Source organism: Ziziphus jujuba, chromosome 12 (genome assembly GCF_031755915.1).
Source record: "Ziziphus jujuba cultivar Dongzao chromosome 12, ASM3175591v1".
NCBI classification, from domain to species: domain Eukaryota; kingdom Viridiplantae; phylum Streptophyta; class Magnoliopsida; order Rosales; family Rhamnaceae; genus Ziziphus; species Ziziphus jujuba.
The window spans coordinates 19,486,560-19,507,556 of record NC_083390.1 but is presented as its reverse complement, the minus strand read 5'-3'; the positions used below and the strand labels follow the sequence as shown (position 1 = coordinate 19,507,556).

Below are 20,997 nucleotides of genomic sequence, written 5' to 3'. Positions count from 1 at the left end.
GAGCACCCAATTTTCTCTTCTTTAAAAAAATAAAAACCATGTCAAAGCCAATAATTCTCCGGCCACAATTGTTGAAATATCAACAACTCCTATTGAACAAAAACAGTTGAGGCTCCTCCCGTAACTCTTGATTCGTGGAGGTTGCAAGTGGAAGCACCGCATCGTGCACGGTGTTGTGCTGTTGTTTTCTATGCGAGCTTATGAACCTATTGGTACTGGCAATATACAAGCTTTTGGCAGGACTATGTCGGCGAGCACCGATGAAGAAATATCATGATAAGAAGGAAAGGAAGCTTGTGGGAGCAGGGAAGCATGTGGGAGCATGTTTTTGGGAGGAAAATTGGCATTCTAATTTAGACCGTTGATTTTAATCAAATGGCCAGCAGTACTTTTACTTTTTTGGTCCAGATGAAACACGATCAGGACCATCCTAACCTTAGCAGCTCCTTCGTATAATTAATTCTGTCACAGCCCAAGTCTATATACTTAGAATGTGACAAAAATTATACTTATAATACTTAATAAAACTTATAATGCGAAACATAAAAAGTCTCCAAACATCATTAATAAATAATATTTTAAAAAAAAATATCTCCAAAGAAAATGAACACAAATAAACTCTAACACCCAAAAGGTCTTTCAAGCCAACTGATATAAAAAATAAAACAACTAAACACCATTATCCGATGCTAAATCCAGCTATCTTGAAACCATAGTGTATCTAAAACCATAATAATAAATAACGAGTATAAAACTCAGCAAGTGTCAGGACCTGTCCAAGATTCCTCATCGGAACCCTAGACAAGCCCTGATCCCAGGGAAGCACTACCGAACCTTCCAACGGAAAATCCGACAATATCTCCCCTAAGGGTAGGACTTACCACAAAATTATCCGGCACGAAAAATACTTCTAGATACATCTCCTTATTCCTCCCACCTTACTACAATATATTTCCACAGATTTACAGTACTCCAAAATAACAACAGGAAATCAATATATGATTCAATAAATATGTGTCCAATCAGTATACAGAGTATTTTCTAAATAAATATGAAATTAATACAATAACAGATGAAGCAATACAAGATGGAGAGGAAAAAGGGAGGAAATGCTCCTTGGACTTTCGGCAATGAACTGAGACATCGGGCTCGTCCCGAACGATCAACGTCTCCCAACCTGGACCTAGGGAAACGGAATTTAAAAACATGAGATGCTAATTATCTCAGTGAGTGACCCAATCTATATACACAATTATAATATTAATAATATAACGATAAAAGAAACTTAATTAATCAATACCAAACAATTAAATAAATAATTATAATAAATATTTTAAATAATGTTTTCTCTCAAAACTCTCACAATTCATTCTGTTAGAAATGTTTCTCTTTTTAAAACGTTTTACAAAATCCGATATTTGTATGCCTCGAAAACCAAGGAAACAATTAGTCAACTAAATATCAAATAAAGTATAATAAATCAAGGATCCAAAATTTATAATGAAAATAAAATAGAAATAAAAATAAAAATAATTTTGTGACAATTTCTAAATGATTGATAAATGCCATAAACAAATAATACAAAAATATTAATGAAACTTATATTAAGACAATTCAGGAAATAATTAAAATAATTACAATGAATTAATTAATTGAACAATTAAATAAAGGAATAATTAAACCAAATTAAAACCTTCATTTAAAATAAATGGTAAGAACATAGTAAGATCTCTTTAAAATCATCAAATCAATGTAAATAGTAAAATTAAGATAAAAAGCATTGTTAAAACATTAATATAAATAGGTAATTAAAAACATAATAAAATTCCATAAATTTTGTATTAAAATCTCCAATTGAAATAAATAATAAAAACAACATTAAATATATTCTAGTTTAAATATAATTTCAAAATATTTATTTTGAAAATCATATTCCAAAAACCATTTGATGCACCCACTATTTACCAGTGGCGCCAACGGTATCCAGCATCCCGAGCATCGCCAGACAGGAGGTTAAAGAGAGAAACCGGTATATGGTTGCATGGTGTCCCACCGTGCCGCTGCTAACAGGCGTCCCGGCCATGGAGGGGCGGTCTACCCTCATCTGATGGTAACCACAGGACAACCTCATAAATCACCTGCACGCTACTCACACCCACCTGCGCGCTAATTATATCCATGTGCGCACTAATCACATCTATATACACAGAACACCAGTACATGTATGGTGCATCTAAAAACTCGTAAAATATAAATCAATATTTTTTCAAAATCTCAAAATTTCATAAATATTATCGGATTTATTCCATTCAATTAAACCCGTAAATTTTTTATAATTTCTTTATAAATCATCGTCATAAATTCATCGTATAAATACCATCAATTTCAAATCCATCAACTCTCAATTCCATCAATTTAAATATCCAAAATTTCCAATGGCATAAATATTTTTGAAACATAATAATTTAAATCCATATTTTTCTCAAATTCTCAAAAATCAATTTAAATCAATAATATGAAAACCATATAAATTCCATATATAATTAATTTATATAATTGTGCACAATAATTGAATAATAACCATAGCAATAATTAAAATAAATCAAAATCATAATTTCTTTAAATTCCAAAATATATTCTTTTGGCACCAAAACATATATTAAAAACTTTATAAATTGGCAATACAATTCTAGATAGAAATTCTCATAATATCGAACACATAAACATATTTTTGAAATATTCAATTATGAAATATTCCAACAAATTAGTTTAATAATTAATAATTTCAATTTCAATTTCATAAAATTTTTTAGATAAAAATATTTTTTAATATATAAATATTTTGATTCACTCAATTGGGCATCAAATTTCTACATATAAATCCACTAAATATTTGACACATAAAATATAAATTTCAAATATTCAATTCACACAAAATATTCACGAATTTAATTCTTGAAATTAATTTGAAAGTGGATCACTCACCTCGAGCACGCAATTAACCCAAGATCCTCTATAGAATCCATTCCATGACTCACACGTGCTTCTAGAACAACAATATTACACAACTAAAATAAATTAATATTTTATTCGGGTAAATAATACCCGGTATTCGGGGGGTTTAACACAAACGTTAACCAAAATTTGTGAGTAATATACCGAAACGAAGTTTATGGAATGAGGATCGCATTACCAGCCTCCATTGACCCCAATTCCGCCGGTGGTGGTCGGAATTTGCCCGGGAAGTACTGGCCGAACTTCACCTCCTCATAACTCACGAACCACTTCGAATTTAAACAATTAGAGACCATATTTGAACTCAGAAGACCCAAAATAGGGGGAAACAGGTGGAAAATTGGACTGGGTTGGCTAGAAACGGTGAAAATCGCTGGAAAACTCAAACCTGCCGCTGCCGACTTCACCGGCCCGATCTGGGCGCGTCTGGGTGGGTTTGGCTGGGAAAATTGGAGGTTTTTGTGTGTTGCCATCCGACCACTGAAATCTGGCCAAAATAATCGGTCAAAGAGAGAAGGGGAGAGAGTCAAAGGATAGAGAGAGAGAGAGAGAGAGAGAGAGAGAGAGAGAGAGAGAGAGAGAAATCCCTATGTGTGTTTTGCTGGTGCTTTACGGGCTCGAGGAAGAACGAGAAGGGAAAGAAAAGAAAAGAAAGTGTTTTCCCACGTGAGAAAAAGGAAGGAAAAAAAAAGAAAAGAAAAAATAAAGAAAAAGAAAGAAAATAAAAGAAAATAATTAAATAATATTATTGTATAGCATGATAATAAAATAATATGGTATTTAATCATGGTTGACATGTGGTATCTCATCGTTGTGACACATGGCATCCTTTATTAAGTCACACATGGCACACTGTTCACATATTTAAAAATAATATTAAAATAATACTGTATTTGAAAAATTTTATAGGTCCATAATTTTCAAATTACATGTCCAAATTGGACGTGCGGCTAGTCTATGAACTTGTATCGATGAGTACTTCACAACCATACATAAGTCAAAGCTTAACTTTGCATGAACAAAAAGTCAACTCCAACACTCCTGGAACAATTTGGACTCATAACTTTCAAACCGTAGCTCCGTTTTCGACGTGCTACTAGTCTATGAACTCATGCCAATGTGTACTTTTTAACGTGACCTCGGTCAATGTGAAATTCCACCGAAAGCAAAAAGTCAACATTTGACCCCTTTTCGATCAACGACGGTCAAATCCGGTCAACCTTGGTCAAATTTTTGAAATTTCCGATGTACTTCGAGACAGGATGTTACAACAAGCTATTGAGTTTCTCATAAATATAAAATAAGAAAATACTTAAAATCATAACAAATAAATATCCGAAAATAATCTTTAACAACATAAACATAATTTTCATATAAACTGCAATTGTTAAGTACTTAGTAGGACTTTCCATAACATAATATTACCTGTTGGTAATTCGAAATCCAAATCAAATCGTGTGTGAGGCATGTAACAAGTGGGGAAACATAAATTTTAAAAACAAAGACTCACACCCAAAGATATGAGTCATACCCCTACTGTGATCATCAATAGGTCCTCCCACATAAAACAATACGTCTAAACCCGAAGTTAAAGAACCATAAATCACTAGGAAATACCCTTACATGATTCATCTCAACATCCGAAAACATATCATAGCATATCCATAAATGCCTACTAAATACCAACAACCAGAGCAAAAATACATATATCAATTATCTAACAATTTATTTGTACAATACATATATATTTCATAAAACATAAGCTTGTAGAAAAACATAATAAATCAATAACACAAGTACATATTTGCTATAATTTCAGTAGAAAGTCCAGTAACTTACCTTGATCAGCAAAGTCCACAAAAGATTAACAACTTATGAATAATATCAATAGTCTCTCATCAGTATAAAATAGAACCATCATATACCATAAATAAGAGTTGATACCATAAGATTATCATAGCCTAACCCTTAAATCTTAAAATCATAAGTTTAGAACAAGATCAAATTACCATAAACCGAATAAAAACCTATTAATCCATGAATAGTCTCTAAATAATAATTCAATTCCTTATTCAAATGATATCATCTGAGTTTAAAAAGCTATGAGGATACTGTACACATGCATAAGTAACTATGATTAAAACAATTTCATAAAATAATAATGAAAAACCATTCAAAACTCATTGAAAAGTTAATAAAGAAAATACTGAAACTATTAGATTTTAAAAAACCTTCATTTAATGTTCAATTTGTTTCTCTTTCATGAAATTTTGTATCCATTTGAAATTTTACGAATTAAAACTAGACACTTATATATACTCATATAAAATTTAAAAGCCAAACAAAGGTTGAAAACATGGTCAAATTGAATTTAGTAACTAATTGATAGAAATTGTAAATCAGCACTTCACAGGGAAACCTGAAAAATTTATTAAAAATAAAATACCTTTCCAAAAGCAGTAATATTTTACATAATTTAACTATATATAGTATTAATGCTATTTAAAAATTATTAGGTCAAATAAAGATTGAAAACTATTTTAAATTGAATTTTATTCTTTACTAAACGGACCAGAAAATAAATTCAGATAGCTGAATATAGATAATTTAGAAAATCACTGCGGCAAAAAATATAAATAATTTGAAGCTAAATTATTTTATAATAATATTACACATACCGAGAATAAAGTATGCCAATTTTCAGATAAAAATAATTTTGTTTAGATCTGCTTTGAAATTTTTACATACAAACCATATTGCAGTCGCACAGAGAAACCAGACAGAATGCATAAATTCAAAATTTTGTAATAAATTGAGAATAGATCCAAATCGGCCCAAATAAAGTTACACTGATTCATAAACATTTCTATTTCATCCATAAAAATTTTAGTTTCAAAAGAAACCTTCAAATATTTTAAATAAATTCGAATAGTCACTCTGCATAGATCACAAATCAATTTCAGATTAGAGTTTCAACAACAACTTCTTCAATTCAACCTTAATCAAATACGTCTATAATCCAAAAACTTCTCAAATAATATCATATAACAGAAAAAGAAAAAGATCAAAAAACCAACCTTGATCACTTGAAAGATTTAGGATCTTCCTTCCTATGCTCCAAAATTTGTTCAGAAATTTCAAAATTTTCAAAAATACTAGATCACTAACAACCTTAAATGAATATCAAAACCCTAAATTAAGATCGAAAGCCTTTAATATTAACCCTAATAGCTTTTAAGGCTAGAAGAAGAAGAAGACTTATCCGAAACCCTAGCGGCGTAAAGTTGAAAACAACCTAAAAAGTAAAACAAATGTATTTTTTCCTTCCTTTTGAAAAAACAAAATAGAATAAATACCCTTAAATATTTATTTTTCAATTTCCTAATAAAATTGAAATGTACTTATAACCAAACCTATTAGGATGAAAACTCTATTTTTTTTTTAAATAAAAGTTATAAAACCTTTTTTTTAAAAATATATATATATATACATATATATATATACCCGTATATTACAAATTCATTTCAAAATTCTAACTATGTAAAAGAGGATAAAGGAAAACCCATTAAACTAAACTATCAAATCAACCAAATGTGAATATGATTCATTATATGTATGTATATATAAGTCTTGTGGTTATGCGTTTGCTTATATATGACTCCAATCTTTTGCAACGGAATCGATCAACCATTTCTAGCACCATGGAATATACAGTGTATACTTCAATTTTGTCACATTGATAGAACTTGACTTTTTCGAATTAGGAATCTCTTTGTTAATTTATAGAAAAAAGAGAAGAAAAAAAATTATCCCAAGGAATATGGATCTCCGTAGTTGGCTAACTGGTATTGTACAAATGATACAAGTTACTTTAAATTACACACCAAAATGACTAAGCCAAAGCTTATGAAAAGCAAATTATTTTTCCTTTAGATGACAAATCGAATTTATTCTTAATTTTGATTAATGGTATTTTTAAGTATCAATGTACCAAATAATCTCAGCTTGCTTATATATAATCAAATATTGCAATTTACTTTGTGTTAATATAGTAGATGTGAGAAAAAGAAAAATGTTGAACGAATAGGGGTGGCCAAGTAATCCTCTTTTCTTTATTAAGTACAGATCTCATGTTTATACTCGAGAATTCATTATAGTGTATGCTAAACATTTTTTAATTTAGGCATATCCCATTCTTTATTTTAAAAAAATAATGAGTATATACAATATATTTAATATTAATATCCACCTTGAAAATATGAATTAAGAAATTATATATATATATATATATATACACGAAATTGCTATTATGGAAAAAATTATCCACCATTTAATGGAAAATAATAATTTATAGCTATTACATATAGATGGTGTAGATCTGATTATTGCAGATCGCTGTCATCCATTTATTTCAACCACTTATCCTATATATATATATATATATATATTTGGTCAAAATGCACTTTCGTATCATTTATTTTCACCAAATTTTTATTTATGAGGCTGTGAAAATTTTTTTGACAAATGATACTTTATATTTTCAAAAAGCTATACATCGGTCGAATGTTGTTGAGTTTTAACAAATTTGGTCAAATATTGGTCACATGCTACTTACTTGACTAAGAAATTAATTTCTTTTTCTTTTTTTGTTTCCACTTTGTGTAATTATTTTGAGAGAAAAGTAAATATGAAACATAGAAACCAAAAAGGCGTATTGCCCTACCACCCATTCCTATGCTCCTCCCTTTCCTCTATCTTCTTCTTCAGCTACTCCATCGTCTCATCCCTCAGAACAACCTCCATCAATGGTCGCTCAAGCTCTTCCTCCTTAGCCCCATCCAAATCAACCATCCACATCTCCAACCTCGATTACTCCCCCACCAACTCCGACCTTCACACCCTCTTATGCACCTTCAGCGAGATCATACGCATCACCATCCTTAAGCACTGCAACATGAGCCTCGGCTGTGGAGTCGCCTTCATCTAGCTTGCCTTTTAGGTAGTGGTGGAAGTTGGTCTTCACATCCTGAGAATAGGTTGTGATGATATCATAGACAGTGCCAGGGCATAGGACTTGAACAAACAGTTCACGACACGTGCTGACGACAGCCATGCAGCACCTGTATGAAAGTTAGTGCGTTAGGGGATGGTCCCTTTGAGTTGGCTCATGGCTTCTATCTCTTCTGACTTTAAGGATGCCAACTCGGCCTTTCGACTTAGTGCGTCGGCAACTTGATTTGATTGGTCCTTCTAGTCGTGGAAGTTGATCTTCACATCCTGAGAATAGGTTGTGATTATATCATAGACCGTGCCAGGGCGACAAAAGACCGAGGTATTGGTGGGGCATCTGCAAAGGACTTGGGTGGTCCACTGTAGGAAGCAATGGTGGTTGTACTAGAATTTTCTGCAGGGGATGAGGATGATGAAGACGATAAGAAATATAAGGCTTTGCTTTTGTGGGTTGGTGACTTAAAATATTAATGTGGCAGCAAATTAAGTAAAGGTAGAGATAGATAGATAGATAGATAGAAAAGTAGAAGAAAGAGGAGAGATCGGATTTTGATAGAGAAGAACAGCTCCATAACCATGGCTATCATGGCTAATTTGGCTAAAGGCTAAAGCTAAGCTAACCAATTATAATACATAAAAATTGAGTGTTTGATAACTGAGATGATGGAGTAGCTAAAGAAGGAGGAGGAGCAGAGGAATTGGAGTTGCTGCCGGAATTCTTCTTGTTTTTGGTCTTCTCGTTTGGGTTAAAAGGTTAAAACGATGCTTATTATTATTTTTTTTTTCACAATTATTTTTCACTCAAATTAATTATGAAAATTTTATGAAAAATCCAAAAAATCAATTTCTTATTCATGTGATACGAGTGAGGTGATCAATATTTGATAGAATTTGTTAAAAATCAATAACATTAGACGGATATATAACTTTTTGAAAATAGGAATATTATTTATAAAAAAAAAATTGTATAATCTCTTAATGGAAATCTAATTCTTCTAAGACAGTGATAACTTTCTTTTGTTTGAATGTTTATTATAAAATGGAAAAGTGTGAATGCAGGAAATTAAATTCTCACCAATGTAGGAAAATATGTGGAAAAATTATTCTCATATATATATGTGTCATTTTGAGAATTCAAGAGAAATTAGTTTTGAAATTTTTTTAAAATACATATTTATCCTTAATTTATTATACAATCTTAAATTTAATTACTTATAAATCATAACTTTTCTATTACTTACCAAACAAATTAAGAGAAAAATTAATTTTCAGCGAACTGAATCACAGAAAACTAAATTTTCCGATAATTATTTTTCCTCTTAAATTTGACACTTTCCAAACGGATTCTCAGTGAAAGCTAAATGAAGATCAAAAGTACCTAGCCCTTTTTGATCTACGTGTGTATGTGTGTGTGTGTAGTTTCGATAATAATAACAATCTTCATACATATATGATTTTTATCGGTAATAATAATAGTCATTTCTCTGTATATAAACATGTTAGGAAAAATATGTATTTCAATATTAATAATAACTTTTTTAAAAGATCATTTTAGTATATTTTTTTATGTGATAATATTGATAATTTTTATTTCAATATTTTTTCTATGCGATAATATTAACATCGTTTTCGATTTTTTCAAAAATATTCATATCTGCAACAGACGTCAGCACCAGATCATCTCTACGTATAAGTGTTTTAAAAGGCGTTTTTGAGGCATAACTCAGGACGAGCCTTAGAGCGAAGCGCTGAAAAATTGCCTCATGGCGCTTTTTAAGGCGAGAGCCACGAAATGGACAGGCCCCATACGCCTAAGTCGTACGTTCAAGGCATAAAGACGCGCCCTTATGTGCTTAATATTAGTATTAGTGGAACGTTTGCCCCGTGTGAAGAATTGAAAAAAAATATTGAAAAAAAAGACAGAACCTACACTAGTTGAACTCTCATATTTATACAGTTCTGTCTTAGCCACGACCCAGCCTAGCAACCAGCCTCTATGGCATCGTGTTAGAGTTTGTGACCCGAATTCTTGTTGACCCGACCCGAAAAGCTCGCGGTGCGACCCATTTGGTAAAACTAAATTTTGGAGAAAAATTTGGGGCTCACCTTTTGTACCAATCTTTCGATATTGGATTAGCTTCTCCCTGCCTGTGGTTTTCCCGTCAAGGGTTTCCACGTTAATTGTGTGTTTGTTCTTCGCTTTCTTTGTTTCCGTTGCTATTTGTTTTTTTCTCCCAATTCCGTAACAAGTGGTATCAGAGCCGCGTCGATCTATTTGGGAATTTTTTTTTCTTTTTCGATCATGGCAACAAAGTTCGACATTGAGAAATTTGAGCGCAACATGAGTTTCTCCATGTGCCAAGTCAAGATGAAGGTGATTTTGACACAGAACGGTTTACACAAGACGTTGGTTGGCAAGGAGCAGATGCCGTCTTCGTGGGATGCCGAAAAGAAAGCCGAGGTTGATGAGCGTGCCCTATCCACCATTCAGCTATGCTTGTCCAATGAAGTTTTGAGAGAGGTCCTTGATCAGAAGACAACAAAGGACTTATGGGACAAGTTGGAATCTTTGTACATCACAAAGAATCTCACAACGAAACTGATTGCGAAGCACCGTCTATACACCCTTTCTATGGTTGAAGGTACATCTATTAAAACACACATAGATGACTTTTCTACTATTTTGTTGGATCTGGCGAACATGGACATTAAATATGATGATGAAGATCATGCCCTAATGCTACTGCGTTCCTTACCTCCATCGTATAAAAATTTTAAGGAGACTTTGATTTACAGTAATAAAACCCTAAAATTGGAGGACGTGAAAGCTTCTTTATATTCTAAGGAGTTGTTTGATAAGGAGTTGACCAGCAGTTCGGATAACAATAATTTTGGGAGTTCCGGAGGAGAGGGTTTGATTGTTAGAGGTAGAACATCATCTAGAGATCAAAATAACAATGGTGGTAGTCGGCCAAGATTGAAGTCAAGGTTCAGAAACCTTATTTGTTACTACTGTAAGAAAAAGGGGCACATCAAAACTGAATGTCGTAAGCTTCAGAATAAAAATAATGAAAAGAGTAAGGAACATGCCGAAGCCAGTGTCGCACATGAGGAAATTGAAGATGGAGATGTTTATTCAGTGACTGAGGATAGTTCGGGCAAGCAGGGATGGATTTTGGATTCAGCCTGTTCGTTTCACATCTGTCTCCATAGGGATTGGTTCTCTTCTTATGTTCCGGTGGATAAAGGTGTTGTGCTGATGGGAGATGATCATCCTTGCTGTGTCATCGGCATTGGAACTGTAAGGGTGAAGATGCATGATGGAATTATCAGAACACTATCTGAGGTACGTCACGTTCCAGATATGTCTAAAAATTTAATTTCTTTATCTGCTTTGGACAAGTCTGGTTGTTCTTTTGCTGGTGGAGGTGGAGTTTTGAGGGTTCTGAAGGGTGCTTTGGTGGTGATGAAAGCTAGCCTGGTTGGTACATTATACAGGCTACAGGGTTCTGTGGTAATGGGGTCGGCTGCTGTTTCAGTATCCATGTCAGATTCGGATGTTACTCGTTTGTGGCATATGAGATTGGGCCATATGAGTGAGAAAGGTTTGGCGATGTTGAGCAAACAGAGTTTACTTGGTGATCGGAGTATCTCGAAGTTGGAGTTTTGTGAACATTGTGTGTTTGGGAAGCAGAAGAGAGTTAGCTTCAGTACTAGAATTCACAAAACCAAAGGTACTCTAGACTACATTCATTCAGATCTTTGGGGACCTGCACGTACTGCTTCTAAGGGTGGTGGCAGATATATGTTGACCTTCATTGATGATTTCTCCAGGAAGGTCTGGGTATATTTCTTGAAGCACAAGAATGACATATTTGCTATCTTCAAGCAATGGAAAGCTTTGGTAGAGAAGCAGACGGAAAGAAGGGTGAAGCGCCTTCGTACAGATAATGGATTGGAGTTCTGTGATGGTGTTTTCAATGAGTTTTGTAGAAACGAAGGGATTGTTAGACATCTCACAGTTAGAGGAACTCCGCAGCAAAATGGTGTGGCTGAGCGGATGAACAGAACTCTTATGGAGAAAGTGCGATGCATGTTGTCGAATTCTGGGTTAGCACAGGAATTTTGGGCAGAAGCAGCTGCTACAGCTTGCTACTTGGTGAATCGTTCTCCATCGGCAGCAATCGATTGGAAGAGTCCTGAAGAGGTATGGTCTGGAAAACCTGCTAATTATTTAGATTTGAAGGTGTTTGGATGCCCTGCCTATGTTCATGTTAATGATGGTAAGCTTGAGCCTAGATCGAAGAAGGGCATATTTCTTGGTTACCCGCAGGGTGTAAAAGGATACAGAGTTTGGCTTCCTGATCCAAAGTCATCTAAGGTTGTGATTAGCAGGGATGTTGTGTTTGATGAGATGGCAATGCTGCATCCGAAAAAGGAGCTCGTTGTTTCAGACAGTATGCCAAAGCAGGTGGAGTTTAGGGTGGAGGAAGTAAGTACTTCACAGAATGGTTCAGTTTCAGGCCCATTTGAGACACCCACTCATGTGGAAGAAGAGAGAATTGAGGAGGTGCAGGAGCATTCGATTGCCAAGGATAGACCTCGCAGGGAGATCAAGAAGCCTTCTAGTTTAGCAGACTATGTCACTTTTGCTTGTGTTGCAGCACAAGAGATCGAGAGTCCCAGTGATCCTTGCAACTATTATGAAGCCATCTCATGTGAGGATTCTGCAAAGTGGTTAATTGCTATGCAGGAAGAGGTGGAGTCGCTTCATAAGAACCACACTTGGGAGTTAGCATTACCTCCAGAGGGTAAGAAGATTGTGGGATTCAAGTGGGTCTACAAAAAGAAAGAAGGCATTCCTGGTGTTGAAGATGCGAGGTACAAAGCACGTTTAGTAGCGAAGGGGTATTCACAGGTACAGGGAGTTGATTTTAATGATATATTTTCCCCTGTCGTTAAACATACTTCTATTCGTGCTTTGTTAGCGCTAGTTGCTATGCATGATTTAGAGTTGGAGCAACTAAATGTGAAGACCGCTTTCTTGCATGGTGAGCTTGAGGAGACAATTTATATGCAGCAACCCGAAGGTTTCGAGGTTGAAGGAAAAGAGGATCATGTGTGTTTGTTGAAAAGGTCCTTGTATGGTTTGAAGCAATCCCCTAGTCAGTGGTACAAGCGGTTTGATGGGTTTATGTTTAGCCATGGCTATTCTAGAAGCCAATATGATAGCTGTGTGTATTTTAGGAAGTTGGAAGATGGCTCATTTATCTATTTGTTGCTTTATGTTGATGATATGCTGATAGTGGCCAAGAAGAAATCCGATATCAACAGATTGAAAGCAGAATTGAGTGGTGAATTTGAGATGAAAGATTTGGGAGCGGCAAAGAAGATTCTTGGTATGGAGATTGAGAGAGATAGATCTGCAGGTAAACTTTTCTTGACTCCAAGATCTTTTGTTGAGAAAGTTCTGGAGCATTTTGGAATGAAGAACGCTAAACCTGTAAGTACTCCATTAGCTACTCATTTTAGATTGTCTGCTGATATGTCACCACAGTCGGATAGAGATATTGAGTATATGTCACATGTTCCTTATTCTAGTGCTGTTGGTAGTTTGATGTATGCTATGGTGTGTACCCGTCCTGACATTGCACATGCTGTTAGTGTTGTGAGCCGGTATATGGCTAATCCTGGCAAACAACACTGGCAAGCTGTCAAGTGGATTCTAAGGTACTTGAGAGGCACTACTAACACTTGTTTAGAGTTTGGTGGAAGTAAGGAGGGTGTACGTGGATATGTTGATGCAGATTTTGCTGGGGACCTTGATAGAAGGAGGTCCACTACTGGTTATGTATTTACTCTTGGAGATACTTCTATCAGTTGGAAGTCTGTTTTGCAAGCAACAGTTGCACTATCAACTACAGAAGCTGAATATATGGCTATAGCTGAAGCGGTGAAAGAAGCTATTTGGTTAAGGGCGTTGATAGGTGAGTTGAGCTCTGAGCAGGAGAGTACGGTCATCAATTGTGATAGTCAGAGTGCTATCTATCTCACTAAGGATCAGATGTTTCACGAGAGGACAAAACATATAGATGTTCGGTATCATTTTGTACGTGATGTTATTGCTCGTGGAGATATTGTTGTCAGCAAGGTGAGTACTCATGATAATCCTGCTGACATGATGACCAAGGCACTTCCAGTAGCCAAGTTTGAGCATTGCTTGGACTTGGTTGGTGTTTGTTGTTGAGCTTTGCCTTTAGGGGTTTTTGTGGAAGAGGATGGCAACTTTTATCGTAGATTGGAGTTTTGTATGTTTTTCATTCCTTATATGGAATTCGTGTCAAGGTGGAGATTGTTAGAGTTTGTGACCCGAATTCTTGTTGACCCGACCCGAAAAGCTCGCGGTGCGACCCATTTGGTAAAACTAAATTTTGGAAAAAAATTTGGGGCTCAGTGGTGGGCTACGGTCTCGGGCCCCGTCGCGGGGGCAGCGCCCCCGCGGTATGGACCTGTTCAATTTTAGGGTTTCTTATGTACTATATATTTTTGGTTTTCGGCTGAAATTAGGGTTTAGAAGGTATCGCGCAGTCAGGCTCACCTTTTGTACCAATCTTTCGATATTGGATTAGCTTCTCCCTGCCCGTGGTTTTTCCCGTCAAGGGTTTCCACGTTAATTGTGTGTTTGTTCTTCGCTTTCTTTGTTTCCGTTGCTATTTGTTTTTTTCTCCCAATTCCGTAACACATCGCTCACCCACTCCAACAGCCTCCTGTTTAATGGAAAACCAACAGTATTCTCTGACTCTTTAACAAATTAATAATACATGGCTTGGAAATTCATAGACCTGTTTGTTTCCTTTACCATGGCATTGCCCAGACAACTGCAACACCCGATCGCTGCACATAGCTGACAAGGTCTTTTGGATTTTCTCCTTGTTATGCGAGGTTTTCTTCTTGGCTCTCAAAATGGCATCTCTGCAATTAGACCAAAAATGCCATTCTCAATTCCTTCTGGACTTTCCCTTTGATGTACGGTTGTGGGAGGGTTTTATCTTGGCAGCAAAACGTCACCGTCTTTAATATTTACAACCTTTTACCTTTAATCTTTACCTTGAGATTCGAGTGTTACTCGACACATGTACAATCGATGATATCATGATAGGGATCACTGATGCTCATCCGATGATAACATGGCTAGCTTCATAATTATTTTTATATTTTTATTTATTAAGTTTTTTTTAATCAATTTTTACTCTCTTTTTTTTTAAATTATTAAATATTTATTTCTTTTTTTTAAATTAAATATATATTTCTTAAATCCTCTGATAATAGATGTACCCATGAGAGATGCACATTACCATTAGCATTTGGACAGCAAGCATAAAAGTCCATACTACATTATTTGTCTATTTTTAGAAATTCGGATAAGGATCGTGTATACTATTATCATTTCACAAGTTTTCTGTTCGCTTGACTTGGTCCCCGAAAAAAATTAAAATTAAACCTTGTTGGACTTAATCTGGACTGCAGGGCATTTTCCAAAATAATAATAATTATCACCTTTTATTATTATTATTATTATTATTATTGGGAAGAAAAATATTAATGATAAAAACAATCTCTAATGAAAAACTCCCATTCGCAAAAATAGCTATTAACCTTGAAAAATCAAAAAATCAAAACTAAAAACATGGCCTCATATTTATTAGATATTTTTTCTATTGAACAACATATGTGTCTAATCCAAACCAACTTTCAATGTCTAATAGTGTCCAATTTGGACTATATATTGCATTCTACTTGGTTTGGGCACTTGCCATGTGGATCACATCTGATTCCACATTGCTTCAACATTATTTCTTCTTCTTCTTATTCTTCTTCTTCAGCTGAATAATAAATAATTAACAATGTATTCCTCAAACCCAAATTCCAACGAGAAATTCTCAGATTCCCAAGGCCAAGCAACTGGAATACCCGTTATGTCCTCGGACCCTTATGTCTCAGCTCACAGTTCTCAACCCCCACCACAGCTTCCTCATCATCCCCACCCGAAAACTCGTGTCCGTTGGTCCACTGGCCTCTGTGACTGCTTCTCCGATGTCAAAACCTGTTAGTTTATTAGTTTTTTTTTTTTTTTCCTATATATATATATATATATATATTCCGCTTCTCCGATGTCAAAACTAGTTAGTTAATTGGTTTCTTTATATATATATGTTCTTCTATTATGGTAATTTTTTATTTTTATCCTTTAGTGTGAAAATGGTTGAAACTCATTCTCTGTCTTATTTATTTATTATTATTATTTTGGGGGTGAAATTGAAATGCAGGTTGCATAACATGTTGGTGTCCCTGTGTTACTTTTGGCCAAATTTCTGAGATTGTTGATCAAGGGTCAACATGTAAGTACTTAGATTAAATTTTTTCAATAATTTCTTTGTAAATGAATAATGTTTCCCAAAAAAGCTATATTTTCACTAGCTTTGATAGAAATTTTGATGGAAGACTGAAGCTCTTCCCAAAAAGCTATTCAAACACACTACCAGAGACTGCTTTTGAAAGCATTTTCAAAAGCATGGGAAATCAGACCTAATTATATTAGATTTTGGTGGGTTTTTATTTGTATGAATAATGATTTTGTGGGATTGTTTTTTTTTTTTTTTTTTTCCTCGGCAGCTTGTGGACTAAATGGAGCACTATATACATTGATTGCTTTTTGACTGGTTGTGCATGTATCTATTCATGCTTTTACCGAATAAAGATGAGGGAACAATATGCACTAGAAGGAGGCCAATTTCGGGATTGCTTGCTTCATTGCTTCTGTGAGCAATGCGCTCTTTGCCAAGAGCATCGTGAGCTCCAAAACCGCGGCTACAACATGACTATCGGTAATTCATTTCTTTCCAATTTTCGTTACTAACATAATTCAATTTTAGATTTGAATATTAGTTGAGATGTTATTTATAGCACTCAATTGGTTCTCCACTGATTATATCTATATATGTCTATATATTGGATACGACAAAATAGCTTATACATAAGTTTTTATATGATGGATGTGTGACCAATTGCAAACACTAATAAACGTGTGAACTTCCACCGTGATGTAAAGCGTTGACGCCCATCGTAGCATTATTGGTAATATATGTTGACTTAATTGAATTGCCGTGCAGGATGGCAAGGAAACGTGGAGGCAAAAAATCGAGAAGTGGCCATGGCTCCAGTGGTGGAAGGAGGCATGTCCCGTAAATGAAATTTCTACTTCAGCTAGTTTTACAAATTAACTAGCCTTTGCATATATATATATATATATATATAGGTGAATAAATAAAGCAAAATAGTTAAGAAAATAATGTTGTTGTTGGTCTTATGTGGTTGTTGAGCTTGTACCAATTTATATGTAGTGTTGTATTTTCTTCGAAAACAAAAATTCATAATGTAAAATGAGTACCTATAAATATATATATATATATATATGTATATAAGTATGTATTTTTGTGAATATAAAGCTAAATATTATGAATAATTCAATTTGCTTTTTTATTATTAATGTGTGATAACAGTCAAAGCCCAAATGATTATGATCTTGTACTAATTTATATGTAGTGTTGTATTTTCTTGGAAAACAAAAATTCATAATGTAAAATGAGGAGTAATATATATATATATATATATATATTCGTGAATATAAAGCTAAATATTATGAATAATTCAATTTGCTTTTTATTATTAATGTGTAATAACAGTCAAAGCCCAAATTTATTATGATTACCATTGTTATTTTGTTTTTTATTAAAGAAAATTAAAGCTACTGGTTCCTAAAATAAAAAAAATAGGAAGACAATATATACAAATGGAGTGGAAGACAATCTATACAAATGGAGTGAAAATATCTTCTAATTTCTGAATCCTAATTATAGTTAACTTTTCAAGTCAAATAATAAGACAACGGACATTGTGGATCATCACTAAGTGGACCACCACATCGTTGTATTAATATGAGATCATAAATATTGAGATCATAAATATATAACTTATTATATATATATATATACGATTAGATTTTAATTTGTTATACCCCATGTGAAATTTAGTGTTTTTATGGTAAAATTTAAACAGTAGTCATGAGAAGTTTTGAGGCAATGAACAATGCACTGCTCGGAAAAGTTGGCTGGTCCTTAGTTTCGGAAGAAGAGAATTTGTGGGTTAAAAAGACTAGTAAATGCAAAGTATTTGCCTTTCTCGTCCTTCATGAAATGATGGAATAAGAAGAAAGAATGTTCTAGGTTGTGGAAAAGGGTTTCTCAGCAATCAACGTGAGTCTCAAGGGAATGTCATTTACGTTCACATTCAACGGGAGTGCTCAGACAGACCAGAAGTGGTGGAGCCTGATCGTCATTGTCTGGTTGTTTTGCGCATGCCTCTTCTCGAACCTGTAACATGATGGTCATTGTCAAAGATTGGAATTTTATTAGATGTGATATGTTTCAATAGATTAATTCACAAGTGCTGTAAGTGGGCAGTCAATTCATCTTTTGAGGTTAATCATAAGCCCGGAGCATATTTGTATTGATTTTGTAAACACCATGTATAGAGAGAGGAGGGACCGACCCATATAGGGTCTCAATTTTTTCTTTTTATCTTTTTTTGTTTTACTATTTTATCCTATTATTCTTCTAAAATGCCCTATGTGCCCCCTTCATTTGATCTCCTAACCTTTTTTTTTATTAAAAAAAAAATAAAAATTTGCTCGAAATATCTACTTTTTTTATCCCTTACTTTTCTTCAATATTAATTGTTTAATATAGTCAAAATATTAATCTATTACTTTTAGTAACATAATACTTAAATTTTGTATTTAAATACAATTATACGTAACTAAAAAAAAATGCCTATTATTATATTTATTTATGTTTTTATCAAATTTTTTTTTTCCCTTCTTTTGCTTGAAGAAGTATGTTTAATTTTTTTAATTAAAAATTTAATCAATTTATGATTGCCAAAGCATTTAAATTATTTTTTGTATAAAAAGAATAAACAAATATTTTTAACCTACTGTATTTGTAATACCCCGTCCCAAAGTACAACGGAAGTTTTCCAACTTTGACCAAGGGTGACCATTGACCGTTGACTTTTACGGTTGACCGTTGACAGAAGGGGTTAAAAGTTGATTTTTTGTTCCAGTTGGAATTCTAGGTTGACTGAGGTACCGTTACGATGTACACATTGTCACGAGTTCGTAGACTAGTAGCACGTCGAAAACGGAGCTACGGTTTAAAAGTTATGAGCAAAACAAATTGAGGTCCAAACTGTCCAAGGGATGCCGGAGTTGACTTTTTATTCATGCAAAGTTGAGCTTTGACTCATGCATGGTTGAAAAGTGTTCGTCAATACGAGTCCGTAGACTAGCTGCACGTCTGATTTGGACATGTGGTTTGAAAGTTATGGACCTGTAGAGTTTTTCAAATACTGTATTATTTTAATATTATTTTTTAAATGTGTAACGATGTACCACGTGTGACTTAATAAATGTGACCATGTGTCACCATGTTGAGATGCCACATGTCAACCATGCTTAATACCATATTATTTTATTATTGTTATTTGTTATAATAATATTATTTAATTAAATTATTTTATTTTTTTTATTTTTTTTTATTTCTTTTTCTTTTCTTTTTTCTTTTTTTTCTTCTTTTCCCCCACGTGGGAAAAAAGGCCACGGGGCCTGTTCTTCTTCTTCTTCTTCTCCTTCTTCCTTTCCTTTCCTTCTTCCTCTCGGGCCGTTCCCGTTTCTTCGTTTCCGGCCACCACCTTGCTACACACGCTGGCCAAAGATGAGCGGAGGGAGGAGGCGAGCTCGGCCGCAAAATTTCACGGTCACCGGCCGCCGGACGCGCCCAGATCGGGCCAGAGAAGCCGCCGGCCGAAAATTCTCTCTCTCCTCTTTTCTTGTGTTTTCCGGCCAACCCAGCTCGACCCATATCTCTATTCCATCATTTTCGACCCCTCTGAGTCCATTTCCAGGGTTAGATTGCCCAAAATCCCCACCGTTTGAGAGATCCCTCAAGTTTAATCTCGGTCGAATATTTCTGACCAAATTCCGGCCACCGCCGGTTGAATTGAGCCCAATGGAGGTTGGTAATGTGATCCTCATCTCACAAGATTTCCATAGACATATTATTTTGTCAATTTTGGTTAACATTTGTGTTAGACCCCCTAGGTACCGGGTATTATTTACCCGAATAAAATATTAATTTATTTGACTGTGTGTGAATTGTGTTCTATGAGCACGGGTGAGTTGTGGAATTGATCCCATAGAGGATCTTAGGTTAATTGCATGCTCCAGGTGAGTGACCCACCTTTAAAAATGTTTTGGGGTAATTAATTATATTTATGTGGTGTTAAATTGATATCTGGAAATTATGCTCATGTGGTGGAATTTAATTATAATCGAAAAAAATATTATTTTATATATATATATATATATATTTACCCATTGATGCTAAACGGAATTTTGGGTCATTAAGAAATTTCCATTTATTATTTTATTGTGATTTAATTGTATTTATTATACATGAGCAAGTATTTTCATTAATTAATTGTGTTTGGATTTTTATATTATTTTTGGGCATAATTGGTTTAAATATTTTGTGAAAATATTTGTTTAAATTGGTGGTTTAATTTTTTTAATTTTGCCCGTGGTATATTATTTGTTAAATCTCGTGTTACGAGAAAAATTATTATTTTATCGTTATCGATGTTTTCGTACCGGGTATGTTAAAAGGAAATGTGGGATGGTAAATTTGAGAATTGGTATATTTCCCACGGTGGTTTTGGAAAAAACGGTACGGTTATAATTAATTTAATAATTACTTTAGACGCACTCATATAGTATTGGTGTTCTGGTGTATATGTGGTTAGCGCGCAAGTTATTATGTCTCCCGTGAGTTGCCATTGGACCGTGGGCAGGCAAGT

The 20,997-nt window shown here is 34.2% G+C and overlaps 1 protein-coding gene across 1 annotated transcript; it reads left to right on the top strand.

Annotated features, from left to right (window-relative positions):
- Positions 1 to 15,822: 15,822 nt before the first annotated feature.
- Positions 15,823 to 17,340, top strand: LOC107429287 (protein PLANT CADMIUM RESISTANCE 2). The gene is given in 5 exon segments (XM_048462173.2): positions 15,823 to 16,131; positions 16,353 to 16,424; positions 16,699 to 16,734; positions 16,737 to 16,910; positions 17,196 to 17,340. Coding segments are annotated over 5 exon segments (564 nt in total). The 5' UTR covers positions 15,823 to 15,929; the 3' UTR covers positions 17,276 to 17,340.
- Positions 17,341 to 20,997: the final 3,657 nt, after the last annotated feature.